Below are 15260 nucleotides of genomic sequence, written 5' to 3'. Positions count from 1 at the left end.
TCTTGTTCAATTTGCAGATGACATCGTGGTCTTTGGACAAGCTATTGTTCAATCAAATGGCGCAAACAATGTACATCTAAAAGGTTTTCTCTATGTTTTCTGGCTCCATTTTAATGCCTTTAAACGCTCAGTTTCCTCTTCGTTGTCAATGAGGAGACTAGAAGGGCAGGCTCTTCCATTTCTAACTGTTCACTTGCCAATCTTCGTATCTTCTTTTTGGAACTTCCGCCTTAGGAGGTTTACAGCCACTTATTGGACTCCATATGCAGACAAGGTCAAATCAAGATTGCAATCATGGCAAAAAAAATATCTCGATGGTTGGTCGGTTGACCCTAATTAAGCATGTGTTGTCTACAATTCCTATGCACTCAATGTCTCTTGTGCCGATGCCAATTATAGTTCAAAAATGGATTAGCAAGTACTTGAAAAGGTTTTTGTGGGATGATCCACTCTCTACTACATCCAAAAGACATCGTGTTGCATGAGATTTTATTTGTTTGCCAACAAAAAAAGGATATCTTCAAGTTCTTGACCTGCGTGCAAAGAGTGTTGCTTTGGTTCTCAAAAGATGGCATCAGATTCTTGTTAAGGATAGGGCAGGAAGCAAGCTCATTTTGGAAAAATACCGGCTCCCTATGGATCTTTCGGCTGCCCATCAAGCCACCTCCTCTATCAAGAAGTCAAAACTTTTTAATGTTTTGTTACAAGTGCTCAACTCTTTCAAAGATAAATCATCTAATAACTTCCTGCCTTCTCATCAGCTGGCTTGGGTGGAAGATGCATAGGGGGTTCCTACTCCACATCCATGGTCTACCACTCTCTTCTTCAACACATCCTTGCCCCTTTCCCATCCATGCTCTTGTGGGACATGGGTCGGCCTCCAAGGATGAAGTTGCATGTTTGGTTCATCATTTTGAATAAGGTCCAAACCCAAGTCGACCTGAAATCTTGGGCCGATATGTTTTATGTGACAAGGCCAAGGAAAGCTCATTTCACTTATTTTGGGGGTGTCGAGAAGCACAAAATGTTTCCATGTGTCATGGAATCACCCTTCTCCCTTTGTGTCCAAGCAGTCTTTTGCACATGACCTCCTCTTTGGTCCATGAGAGACCACAAATCCAAGAGATGGCGTTTTCTTTGGAGGGTTTGGCTATGCTGTTTTTTGTGGCATATTTGGATGATGAGGAATAATGTTTTTTTAGAGGACAGGTATTCGATTTTCAAGTTTTACTTTTCAATCTTTGGGCAGACATCACTTCCATCATTAGGGGGTTTTGGTGCCCTGATTTTCTCTAATTTTACTCGTCATTTTTTGTTCCAATTTCTTGTATGCTTTACATCCATTGCTCTTGTAAGCGTTTTGTTGGAATGAATTCATTTTCCTCTCTCTCTCTCTCTCTCTCTCTCTCTCTCTCTCTCTCACACACACACGTTTAAATGCAATTAGAAATGATCCACGTTAGTGATTCATAAAGTCGCAGACCTATGCATGCATAGAACTCACTAAAGTTGTACCGAGTAGTACAATCGGAAGTGAATAAAAAATATATAAGCTGAAGCCCTTATCAAACATGGAAAATGAATTCCTTGGTGCTGATGCACTTATTCCTATTACAGAAAGGTAATCTGTAATTGGTATTATGAATCGCTGGTCATTATAATCAGCACGGCATTCCATTTAATGTCATATATAACAAAAAAGGGTACTGTTAAAGGTTATAACTTACACGCCTTTATCAATGATTACATGCATTATTTAGAAAGCCGTAATACGTACTAGATCCACGAGTAATGGTATCTCCAGTTAACTTTGGTGCTGAGATAGATCTAGTGGCTCCTCAGTGTGCACAGAAGGAATGGGTGGTAAAAGGGAAAAATAAGTGAAATGGTATTATAGTACCGTCATGAAGTTGTGTACATCAGAAGAAAAAAATAATAATAATGCCATTTGAAAGGTGGAAGACCCAACAAAGACCAAGAAATTTGCCAGAAATTTCCAATATCCCACATTTTTTAAAGGAATACCTGGAATTTATTCTGTTCTTTATTTTCATAAAGATTATCTAAACTGTCCCCCTCTAGAATAATCACCTATTCACAAATGAGAATGTTATGGCAGGACACCACAACTTGCTTAAAAAGCGCCAATGGAAAAGTCAATAATTCTACTCTTGCTTATCTTTCCGTCCATTTTCCTCCTCCCTGCCTACCTTCGCATCCGTTTCCTTTATGTAGTGATGTTGAAATATACAGTGTAAGATTCATCCCTTAAGCTGAAGAGAGGAGCCAGTAAGAAGTTCCTCTTCGATCCCTTAGCCATAAAACTCATTGAATGATATTTGCTTATCCCATCGACCACTCCAAAGCTTGCTGCACGCTTGAATTCTGCATCCGCTTGACCAGGACAACCAAGTTGAACAAGTTGTCCAGCAGACAAATTTGGACCTGTATAAATAAAGCAACCTTGCTCACTTGCAGACTCCAGTGAAACCGAATCGTTTCTTCCATCTAGCCCTTGCACCACCTGAAATGTAGAGCCTGTTGTGCCAGATTCTGGCACACTTTCAGCGGCCATCACTCCAAGGCTGCTATTCAGCCCCTCATGCACCACCACCATTTTTGGCATGCTGAAAGGCTCCAACATGACAGATTTTCCAATTATGTCAGAGTAGGGAAGCATTCCTACAGCTATGTCATTTGCCATCACAAGCCTGAAAGTACCATAGACTGCAGAATCAGTGCCAGATGCAGGAAGTTTCTCCATTGTTATTGAACCTAATTTATGGGTGAACACGTGAATGCCCGAGTCTGAATCTTGAGTAAGGCTGACCAATTGAGAATTATAAGTGGGCGGTACAGCAGTAATCCATTCATCTAAAGACTGTGATGCACCGGCATATAGGTTGTACTCTCCATCGGTCAAGCCAGCCAAAAGATAAGGACCAAAAAGTAGTGCTTGAAGAGAAGCATACTGAGGGCGATCATCTGCAAGTTTCATAACTTAATATATTAGATAATTGGAGCATAAAATTCCATTTTTTTATTTCTAAAAAGTTTTAACAGTGCACTATTCTGAGTCCTAACTGCATGAGAGTACAGCAAACAGTAGAAACTAACAAATTGGAGTAGAACAGAAAACTTAAAAGGCTTCAAATAGAAAGAACTGCTAGGTACACCTTTGATAGCTTCTGTCCTTAAACCAATTGGAAATTGTAGATACAGTTTGTCGGCTGATACCCATTTTCTCGTCAGAGACAAGAAACTACCTGCAAATGGAACAGAACAGTTACTACTGCACATAAGGTGTGGAACGTGGCAGTAAGGAAGGAAGAAAATGATTGAAGATTCACATATGCAAATAGGCATTGTCACAAATATCGTTCTCACGTTTTTAAAAAGCGAAATTTTTCTTGGATATTGTTCGGCAAAGTTGCTTTTCTCGAAAAAAACTCGGAAAAAACTCGGAAAATTTAAAAAAATAAAAAAATAGGTATAAATGAAATAAGTCAGAAAGCAATACGAAAACATAAATAGAACTATATAAAGTGATAAAAATGACGTTTTAATGATGATAAAAAGATGGAAAATAATTTAGTTTAAGTTTAAATTTAAATCCATGATAATATCAATGCTGAAAAATAGAAAAAGGAAAAAACGCAAAGACAATGCAAAAAAATGTGGTAATAATGCAATAAATAATTTTTTCCCTTTTTTCCAAAATATCACGATTTTTTTCAGCTTTTTTCGTTTTTCTTATTTTTCACGTTAATATCGCGATACTCTGCAAATAGGTGAGATTCTGGACATTGTCAGAAATCGTGGACTAGTGAATTGACATAGATTTTAGCCGTACAGGATGAAGCAGCAGTTGCTTCCAGTGGCCTAATAAGCAATTTTGAAAGTTAAAAACTAATCTCGGTTTTCAGTAGGACTTTTCAGATGCTGCATGGACATGCTATGAGCAATTGTTCAACAACAAAGCACTATCTTGCAATGAGCATGAGATGTTATAACCAGAGGTGAAAATTATGATCCTTCTTTGTCTAAAAAAGGAAAAGTGCATGTAGATACAAATAAACTTTTTAATTTCAATACATTTGCAAGTGTTTAAAAATTACACTACACAAGAAATCCTGCGGTCTAAGTCACACAGATGTGCCAAACAGGTGCCGCACCTGAATCAAAGCAACTCTTTTGCTAGTGAGCTGCCAGTGCGGCAACTGATAGCAGTAAACACAAGTCTGGTGTGGTTAGCTGCACCAAAATATTTTCATCCAGGAATAGATGTGCAACTGACTCAAGTCAATGGTGAGCTGGATGTGGTTAAAATTGCTCTGGGGGTGGGGTTCTAGAAAACAACAATCTCTCATTCTCATTCCCACACTGCTTCATGTTTCTCTCTCAAGCTGCCTCTTAGTGACCAGTGATTCCATCACGCTACAAAATAGCAACTGCTGATTTCATCAGTCTAGTAACTTCAGTCAGTAGTCAGTACCTCCTCCCATTCTCTCTCTCTTTATCTCTCCCCCTATATATATATTCACTCCCTCAGCTACCTCTTCTCTTTGCCAATGGCAACCTGCAATTTTCATCATTCCAGTGACTGGTGATTGGTTCCAGCTACAGGTCTCTCTCTCTCTCTCTCTCTCTGCTACCAGCAGCGACTCCCACAGTACCCTCTCTTTTTTTTATGTGGCACATCTACTGAAAATTAATATATTATTATTTATTTATTTTGTTTAAAACTGCACTTTTTATGTGGTTTACTTTTTACTTCATTTATTATACTTAATTAATATCAATTTATGGAACCTGTATTATGCATTTTTATTTAAATCTGTTTCAGCTTTTGCATATAACCTGTCCTATAAAATCAGCTTTAGCTTTAATCAGTTTGATGCTCAACATGTTTTAACTTTTAATATAATCTGTTTTATATGCATCTGTATTATATAATCTGATTTAGTTTAATCTGTTTGTTACTGAACCTGTTTTAGCTTATTAATTTATAAATCCTGTCTTATATGTAGTGTGTGTGTGTGTGTGTGTGTGTGTATACAGAACCTCATCGCACCTTACACCTGTGTGACATAGCATTCATTGCAGTTTGAGTCAAAAACGCCCAAATTTAGTCACTTTGATACTTGATGCAAAATACAACTGACTCCCTTATAATTTTGGAGAAAAATCTTATCGATTCATTTTTATATGCTTGCAAAAGTATGTGTTTTGTCATTCACCAGATACAATAAACTCTTGTACTGAAATAAGATACCTAAAGTTATTAACTTCCTAGATTAGAAAAATGTAGCATTTGACCATTTCTTATTTCCCTGCATGGATGCACATGAATAGTTTCTACATTTTTCGCTTATAAATACATTCTCTGGTACAAAACTCCGATAAATAATCAAATTATGTAAAACAGTAATCAACCTGCCTCTTGTAGTAATATAAATCCAGCATCCTGAATCAATGTGTCCTTATCTATTCTATAGTACAAAGCCGAAGTAGGTAACTAGGCTATCATGCTTACTAAGAAATTCAGTTCAACATAAATTGAATATAGCGCATATGTCTACCTGCTGATGGTACGGGTAAATCTCTTCCATTTAATTTTGCCTTCAGACCATTTTCGTCTGTCCATGATGGTATTCTCACATTCAACTTCGATGGTTTAATGTCTCCCTGGAAAGAATCTACCTTAATTCTCAAAAAAGGAAGTAATGGCTTTTTAAGAAAAGCAATTAAGATAAAATTCAGTATGATATGAAAATGAGAAAGCTAACCATCAATCTCTATTATAAGAACTCAATGAGAGCAACTGATTCATGATTCAGACAAAGTCTTATCTTTTGTGGGGCCAAGAATATATTTGTTTATTTTTTCTATTCAAGCCTTAAAAAAGTAGCTTCCTAATTCCTATGTTTTCTTTACTTTCGATTACTCAAAAGTCAAAGCTAACCCTTGTCTTCCTCTCTCTCTCTCTCTCTCTCTCTCTCTCTCTCTCTCTCTCTCAGTAGAAATGAATATGGTTCTAAGCTTCTAGCAGCCACTCTTCAATTTTCCAGTTAGATTTTCTAATTTGCCTGTCAGATTGCTGTACAAAATATTTATGAGATCTATATACAAGAATAATGTATTATTTCTCATTTTCTTTTTTCAGTTTTAAATTTTAAGTACGAACAATTGGAAAATTTTCTTTTTATAATTTTGAGTCTTTTCATTTTTATGTAGGTTATATGAACTCATTGGAAATGCGAAGAGCTCCACTTTGGTATATATCATCATCAATAGGGCATGATGTTCGATTTTTTTATTACTAAAGTAAAAGTTTCAAGAATTTGTTTTTCTTTAACTTAACTTTGGTTATTTTTTATGTTTTATGAAGATAAAATAAAAAACACAATCTAATCAAGTTTTATGCCATATTGATTTCATATATTTGTCAGAGAAAATAGATAGCAGTTATGTTTCAGTTGTTCGCGTTTAGGTTGAAGCCTTAAAATTAAATCATCATAGTGTTTTATTTTAGATTTATGCAGCACAACCGATCATAGTCACAGAAAACGCGTTTTTTTTAAAAAAACATGATAAATTAAATTGGCATTTAAAACTAAAAAAAATGCATTTTTTTAAACATTAAAAACGTTTGGAATGCATTTTTTCGCTTGTTCACGTTTCTTTCACTTTTGTCATTTTTTTGTTATTTTTTTAATGCCAAACAGTTTTTTTTTTCATTTTCTATTTTTTATTTATTGCAAATCTACTTATCTTTTGATGTTTGTGTTATTAGTTTTTCACTTATTTTATTTTTTCCCCATTTTTATTTTTTTTTTATTTTTAAAAATTTACCTCATTTTTCCTGTTTTTTTCTCATTTTTTTCAAGCTCGTTGTATTATACTCGAGAAAAACCTCGCCGTTTAAAACTCCAAAACGTTGTTTGTGACCATGCAACCAATGCAATCATAGAATATGGTGTCATGAATAGCCTTATATGTAGCATTTATCATCAAGTCCAAGCGCAAATGCACACACAAACAAACATGAAATCTAACTTTACTTCATCATCTAACTTTACTTGAACAATGAACTGACTTTGAATATTTGATAGACTTGATTATCCTATTCTCATAATGGTAATTGCATCTTGGTGCAAGGTACCAGCATGTTACTAATATTTGTAACAGCAAAATGACACAGCCGGAACTCCTAACAAATTGAAACCTTAAATATATGCATACCCCCTTTTGAGAGAAGTCCAGTGATACTCGCATAAAAGGATCCCATGAAACAACAGGTTCAACTTTCTGAGACAGCATAAGGTTTGCTGCATCCCATGAAAGGGAACTTGATATGAATTGGATAATATACAAGCCAGGCGCATCACCTTCTTCAAGGAAGTATATAGAATCACCCAACTTCGAGAAGGACTCGATACCTGCACAAGTACAAAACAGTAAAGATCCATAACCATATGTGCATATTCAAGCAGACATGAACACAATAATTTGTTTGCAGGACAATATTTCATATAAAGGTTATTCACAATTCCACAGAAAAAAGTTGGCAAGAAAAGGTAAGAATTTACAAAAGAATACCTTTCCAAAATTTCAAAACAGAAATCACACGAATAGCCCTCCCACTTTTGACTTGCCTCACATTCTGAACATATATATATAGGAAACATGCCTTGTGATACAACACATGCTTAATTCCATGCACGACACAGGGGACACTCTCTGATCTTAACAGATTGGACGGCTGTTTTAATAATAATAAGGGAGGGAGGCCGCTGGGGGAAGTGTCAATGCCCGAGGCATCACAGGCATCTAGGACTATTGGTGAGCCCCTCTAGGCAGTGTCGGAGCCAGAAAATTTTCGCTAAGGGGCACTAATTGGTCTCTCACTTAGGAGAATGAGTGATTGCAGGGCACTGACTCAAGTCTGGTGTAGGCACCACATGCAGCTGGACCTAGCTGAACCCAGGTCCAGCTTAATCACAATGCAATATTTCATGAGTCACATAGTAGCTCTGCTACTGCCTTAGGGCATCGCCTGTGGCAGGGGAAGGCCGTAAAAAGAAATTTGTGGTGGGCAGTAAACTTTTTTTTGTTGGGAGAGGACGTCGCCTCTCTCCTGATCCGATCGGGCATTGCCAGCACCAGCAAGGGGAGGCGATGGCTGCAAGGAGTTGCGGAGAGGCAAACCATGCCTTGCCCCACAACATTCCTTTTTGTTTTTTTTTTTTTGAAAAGCTGTCCTATCATTAAGTTTGGATGGCCCTCAAGCATCTTGTGACGTATGACGCCTGGTCGGCACCATTATCTCTGTGTGTCTGTGTGTGTGTGAGAGAGAGAGAGAGAAAGAAAGAGTAGAGTCTTCTTTATCATTGCACATACTAAATGTGGAAAAAATGTGTATTTCCAGATTTTCACAACTTCCATTAAATTTGGGTTTCACAACCAATTATGAGTGTCTTATCCAAATCGAAAAGTAAAACCAGATCCTGGTTTTGGACATGTTACTCACAAAAACCCATTTCTAATAGGGTTTACCTTGCAAACAAACAACCCTTTGGTGTAGTAATAATCGAAAATGAAGAAATATCCTTAAATGAACTTAGCAAGCAAACTTAACTAATAAACATTGACAAGGAAATCATGTATGTGCACTGGGTATAAATATGCAACTTGTGCAAGAAAATATGCAGAGTAAGTCAAAATAAAATAGGGAGGTTGGGATCAAAGTTGACAGTAACAACCTGTCCCATAACAGCACCAAAAAACATTAAATGGTGTTCCCCAGCCATGATAGCTATGAGCTTTGGAAACTCCGGATCCAAGAGGAAGCATATATATCATGACTCCAGGTTCAGTTCCCCTCTGAATACTCAGGACACCATTTGTCAAAGCACGCTCATAGTGATCAGCATATGAAATTTCCTTAGTCCATCGAAATAGGTGGCGTGAAACCTGCAAGGTGAATTGCCAATAAATTTAAAGATTTATCTGAAAGATCTCTATACATGCACTGATACCCACTTTAATTAACTAATCTTTCATATTAAGTAATCCCTCAAAATAGACAGGAAGCAGCACATGTAATGTACTTCAGCAGTTCATGCATCTTAACAAAATGAATGCTTCAAAGTGCTTTCAGTTACTGAACTTAGTATTTGACCAACCTTGATTAGTTTGAAGTTTGAAATATGCTATATGATAGATATCAAAATGTAAACAATTTAAAATCTCTTTACTAAGTCCCAATGCCGCACCCATTTGGAAGTCGAGTACTGAAAACACTAGTATGTAAAGTTTACAAAAATTGGGACATCTAACTGCATGAGCATTGCAATGGTTCTTTATATAAAGATAAACATCCACCTAGACAACCACAACTTTTTTGCTATGGGAAACCATAATGAGCTGGGAGGTCCAGATATCAATGGATTAATTTAAAAACATGCATCTTATAATCAGACACTGCATAACATTTCCTCAAGTTGTAAAACATATTTGAATATGGAGCAGCTGTTCACAAAATAATTTTTCATGGGCAACCATTTCATAGAAACAGTGACAATCTGTTCTTCAGCATTTAATTTCTTCAATAATATCTATTTCTCATATCATTCATTTCTAAAAGAATTTAAAGTTGGGTTTGACAAATGGAAACACTTGTTAAAATATACAGATCAGGTTGGAAATATCTGCTCAGGGTCATTCTTCAGAAAATGTGCTTAACAGTTGTCATCACCGTTTAAGACAAACAGAAATGTTGTTGAGAGTGTAAGCCCCTCATGGCATCAACAGATCCCATACAATGTGCATCTCCTTTAAGTTATTGAAGTTACAGACATCTCCATAGTATATTTAGACCTTCACAAAAGGCACTCCAGCATGTAAATGAAATAAATATTTTCATAACAGAACCAATATTTCTTAATTACATTTAACAAAGAACAGTTTTCACCTTCAGCATATTATATGTCGTACATGATTCCTCGTTCTCTGTCTGAAGTGTACTTGCAAGACGTTTTGGATCAGACCTGAGAATCGTTCATAAAGGTACTTCAATTGACAGATTATGGGGTGGGGGGGTGGTGGAATCATACTTGCAAGTTCTGAAGATTTAACTGGAGAATCTTAAAACATGTCACATATCTGAATAGCTGTAAAAGACAAGAATCAGCAAAATAAATATATATTCCAGGCTATGATTAGTTACCAGAACTCACTAACAGATGTTCCTCCTGTCGCATATGTATGAGAAGAATTAACTGCATCCATGAAGAATGTAGCTATGTGCTGCAAAGAGAATAACATTATTCACAAACACTCACATGAAAAGGTGAGGCTATTCTTAATGAAAGAATAATGACCGTAGCTGCAACCTTGAATTGCGGTTGTTCATCTAAAACCAGCAGTAGACAGAATTTTGTAAGAAACCATCATCTACCAAAATTGCCCAATTCATAGGTAACCTTTTCATAAGATGAAAATGATTTTACACTGAAAATTTATTTGACTATATCATAACAGGGACAATTTAGAAGGGGTAATAGTAACGTTATCGCAATTAGTGTCAAGCATTTTAGCAGCCCATCCAAAATAATAACCACAGAGAGACATTTTCAATTGCAGAGTTGAAAAAAATTAAAAAATGTGGAAACCACATATTTCATGTCCCCAGGTTAAAAATGTGAGTGAAAGATGGTCCAAGAAAGAGTCAGATAGTACTATTATTTTATTTAGATTACAATTCGACAATGAGATGTTATGTAACTAAAATGTTTTACCTTATAAAGAGGATCGCCAGTGACTTCATATCGCATTTGGGAACCAATAACCACTGGTATGTGTGTATTGGCATGGAAACCAGACAGGCTGTCAGCCTACAAGCATCAGCATGAAATGAAAGCAATCATGTACATTTTGTTTTAGATGAACAAAATGGGTTACTGTAGTTACCACAAAAAGCATACAGACAATACTGTACTAGAATTCAGAAATAACCAGTTACAGAAAGGCCCTCTAAACGTCTGCTGTTATTGGGTTCTAACCAACTAATGCCAGGTTGAGCCTAGACCACAAAATATTAGATTCATTCATAACTAGTTGTCCAACTTTTGAAATCATGAATTGAAAATGATTCATAGGAGAAGCACATATTGTGGATCTGCAAATAACGGTAAACCCCTAACTGAAGGCACGCCCACTAATCTGAATAGAAGTAATCCCATAATCATCTTTCTCCTATCTCCATAAGTTTGTGCACAGAAAAAATGATAGTAGTCGCTCAGCAGAATTGCCTGACTCGAGCCATCTCAGACCAGACAAGCCCATTCAAAATCAATTCAGGTCGGACATGGTTAGGGTAGTGCCTTTAGGTTCAACTACTATCAGCTTATGTCTGCAACAGGAGGTGATTTCACAGGTTAATGAAGGATTCCCTTCTGCAGAACTTTCTTTCCCTTCCATTTGAATAATAGTGTCCCTTCAAGCAACTGTCCAGTGTCAACTCAATCAGTTGGCAGTATCATTCTCTTTCTATCATAAGAAGTTTTCTCTATCCAACCATATGACTGTCCTTCTGTAGATAAACCCCTAGAGACGTCCCTTTTCTGGTGTTAAATATAGCAATTGTACTTCAATGTCAAAATAATCACTAAAGCTAAAATGAACAGAAGCTCTCCAATCAAATGGGAAAACGGCCACCAGCTCCAATACTGCAGTGAAGGTACATAATTCGATTACCTGAACTGCAAGCAATCCAAGGAAGCAGGGTTTGTCAAAAAGATGTGCCAGCACCAAATGTTTTTTGTTTCCCTGAAGTGATTTTGAATCAAAGAAGTCATAATGCAGAAAGCATAAATTCTAAAATAACAAATACCTCAAAACAGGGAGAATCAAATTCTCACTTTTCTCAACCATGAAGGAATGTGAGTAAACTATTTGTGAGAAAGACTGCTTTATGCACTTACATTCAAACTATCCTTGAACTCAAGGTAAATCCGAAACATTTTGAAGTTCAGGATGAGTCAATGTCCTATCCATAAGAGCTCAAAATTTTGAGAGTTCAATGCTTCTTTTAATTGATTATGCAAGTAGAACTTTCAACATCATTGTAAAGTATCAGTCTTATGGACATATTCATCTAACATGCAACTGTAAAAAAAAAAAAAAAAAAAATGTTGTGGATTCCCCTTTACATTTTTACAAAACAAATATTTGACTCTCATAGTCTAAGTGATAAGGGTTCTTCAAAAGAGTGCCTCACCTGAGTGGACACAACTTGGGCATGGGTTGACTGCAGCTTGGGTGATATACGGGACATTGTTTTGGTCAAACCATTGCTAGAATCATAGCTTATTAATGATTAAATTTTATTAACCATTGTCACATCATAGCATATACATATGCTCGACAAACCATCACATATTTTTTTGAAAAATGCGACACCTGCACCTCTTTGTGATAGGTCATACTGCATAGAATGCATACTTTACCATACTAAAAATTTCCGCTTTCCAATGTTTTCTTTTCTTTGAGATAGAAACAGTAGGTGCAGTGAGCTGCCTTTTCATCAGAAGCAATCATTAACATGTACATGTCTATAACGAGAGTGCCCACATAAGATAGAACATATAAGATAAGCCATAATACCGTAAGAGTGTATAATCGGTACAACACATCATTCATGCCACCTGTTTCTTCATTCAATGATAACCAATGCCGCTCTATTGTGTATGTCCTTATCACATTTTGCACACGGTTGCTAAAGTAATCAACCATCCAAATTGCCATCTGGTAAGCTTTATCGTTTCCAGCCAATGTGTATTGATCCAACAATCCTGCCAAGATCTGTCAGAAAAGAAGAGTTGGAGTATATGGATTTTCGCCAGTTCAGACATCATCTCACAATTCTTTTTTCAGAGTTCACTAAATGACATCGACAATCTAATACTCCAAGAATACCTTGTGGATGGTATAGTAAGGTGCCCACACTGGTTTTATTGCTTCAAAACGATCAAATTGCTCAGATGAAAAAGCTGAGAGATAGCCAGTGCCAATCGCTTTCTGACATTCAGATAGTGTAGAGACCACAGCTGACATTTTAGCATGAAGGGCATCATTTTGTGTGGCAGCCCACATATGTGCTGACGCGCTCATGTAATGTCCTACAAGAAACCACAAAATTATGGCATCAAGGAAGAATCCACGGCGTTAAAGGACTTGCAACTTATTGCATATAAAATAAGCTACTACCGGCTTAACAGTTCCCAGACTTATACTTGATAACTTCAAAGAAATAAGGTATTCTAGTTTGTCTTCAACGGATTATGAGAAGATCATGAGAGGGCCGATAGTTGGAAACTTGGATGAACACCAGGACAATGTTGTTGCAGAGAGCGACCATTAGTTCAAAATTAAATGGAGATACGTCTAAGCAGCACATTATTCTTTACGCTATATATTTTCATGGCTAACAGAAGAAATATTTCCTGCATGTTACAAACGGATCAAACATCCACTGGTGAACATACGCTGGTTACATATGTTATTAATTAACAGCAGAAATATTTTCTCTGAGTCACACGAAAATGATCAAAAGTCCTCCGGTGACCAACTATATTTGCTTCACCTGGCGCTTTTATTTAAAAGTCGCGGCAAAAGGTCCATCTTACGATAGCCTATTTTGGTTCGAATATGGTGTAACACGATTGATTCATCTTCTCTGGCGAAAACCTACAAATGGGTCCTTAGCTTTTCTGTCCACAGAAGTTAGGGACGCAAAGAAAATATATAAACTTCTAAAGAAAGAGCATTACTAGAACTTTCAAAAAGAATCGGGGAATAAGGAGATGAAAGCATTTGACACGTATCCTTGGACAGAGCAAGAAAATTAAGCATTCGAATTAGACATCCAAGCACCAGAAACTGATGCATGTTGAAGACCTTCTTCAATATCATTTCAGCAAGAGAAACGACGAAACACTAGCAAGATCAAAACCAAACATCACATTCAACTTAGAAATAATTTGCTCTAACTGACCCACAAAATGGCCTCTCAGTTCGCAATTCGGCGCCTCCCACCCGGCGTAAGGCGAACCAGGGGTGGGCAAACCTGCAGTCTTCCTGAAACTCCAAACTAAACTATCCACGTCAAGCATAAGCAAGTACTCCAGATTTGTCTGCTGAGCTCTCCAGTGAAGAGTCTCAGGGTCCAACCGAACCTTATGCAGAGAGACCTCCTTGAGAAATCCAGTCTCTCCGGCCGTTCCAGGTCTTCCTGAATACTTCATGTTCCTATACAGCGTGGCCCAGCTGAATTCCTCGTCATTTTCTCTCATAATCCTTCGGGGGCGTAGAGTCGACCAAGCGGAATCGTCGGTCGGAATCAGATGGTAGTACGAGAACATTTCTTCTCTCCATGAGGCGTTCGAAGAGGAGAGGAGATCGTACCTCAAGGTGTGAGACGAGAGCTGCGTCGGAATGTTCGTACATTCCTTGCCGGAAACAAGGACTGAAAATCCGAAAACGGCAACAGAGAGCAGCAAGAGGATGAAGCCGGATCGGAGTTCCATTACCAAACTTCAAAACTCAAAAATGGGTGTTCTATATTTGAGGGGAAAAAGAGAATTGTGGGGTATCTTCAGTTACAAACTTGAAAATTCTCATGAAAATGGTGAAGCAACTACAGTGAAGTTGAACAGAGAGGAATTCTCCGCAATAAATATGCAGGAGGTGGGGGTGGATGCCCGTGAGGCCGTGACTGGGCGATAAAGCAGTGATAGTGAATCAGAACTAAAATGGGAAGATCTCGGATTAGGAGGGAGCGGATGAGAACAAAGAAGATTCACGGATGTCATGGCGTTACACTTCGGCTTGGGCAATGGTAACTCTCCTTTTTCACACGAGCATGATCTTAAAAAGTTTGCAGTCTTTTACTTGATTTTCCACAGCTGTCAAACGGCAAAAGTAAAAAATATGGCAAAAGATTTGGAGGAAAATTTCCACCGAGAGGACAGATTCCAACTGAAATTTCAGAAGTACGAATTCTCCAAGATTCTCTCAGAGGTCAATCCCCGAAGAACCAGAAGGCATCTAAGATAATTCCATTTTCCCGATTTACGAGAGGAACTGGACTCTTTTTTCGGTTTTCTTGTCGACTGTTTGAATGAACAAATAGCCTCTTCTCTCAGTAGAATAACACTTTGCCCTTTCTTTTTCGTACATTAATAATGTTGCCGTTT

The 15260-nt window shown here is 37.3% G+C and overlaps 1 protein-coding gene across 2 annotated transcripts; it reads right to left on the bottom strand.

Moving 5' to 3' along the window:
• Positions 1 to 1864: 1864 nt before the first annotated feature.
• On the bottom strand, positions 1865 to 15060 carry LOC116256061 (uncharacterized). Of its 2 annotated transcripts, XM_031632213.2 has the most exons (12): positions 14060 to 15058; positions 12982 to 13184; positions 12670 to 12867; positions 11761 to 11832; positions 10803 to 10898; positions 10232 to 10311; positions 9977 to 10052; positions 8766 to 8976; positions 7246 to 7442; positions 5583 to 5688; positions 3177 to 3266; positions 1865 to 2985 (listed from the first exon to the last, which is right to left on the bottom strand). In XM_031632213.2, exons 1-12 carry the CDS (start codon positions 14589 to 14591, stop codon positions 2228 to 2230), a joined length of 2619 nt encoding a protein of 872 aa, XP_031488073.1. In that variant the 5' UTR covers positions 14592 to 15058; the 3' UTR covers positions 1865 to 2227. The 2 variants fall into 2 exon arrangements, with proteins under 2 accessions (XP_031488073.1, XP_031488074.1); XM_031632214.2 differs by lacking the exon at positions 11761 to 11832 and having other exon boundaries at positions 14060 to 15060.
• Positions 15061 to 15260: the final 200 nt, after the last annotated feature.

This window comes from Nymphaea colorata, chromosome 6 (assembly GCF_008831285.2).
Source record: "Nymphaea colorata isolate Beijing-Zhang1983 chromosome 6, ASM883128v2, whole genome shotgun sequence".
In the NCBI taxonomy this organism is placed as follows: Eukaryota; Viridiplantae; Streptophyta; class Magnoliopsida; order Nymphaeales; family Nymphaeaceae; genus Nymphaea; species Nymphaea colorata.
This window is presented reverse-complemented; position numbering and strand designations above follow the sequence as displayed.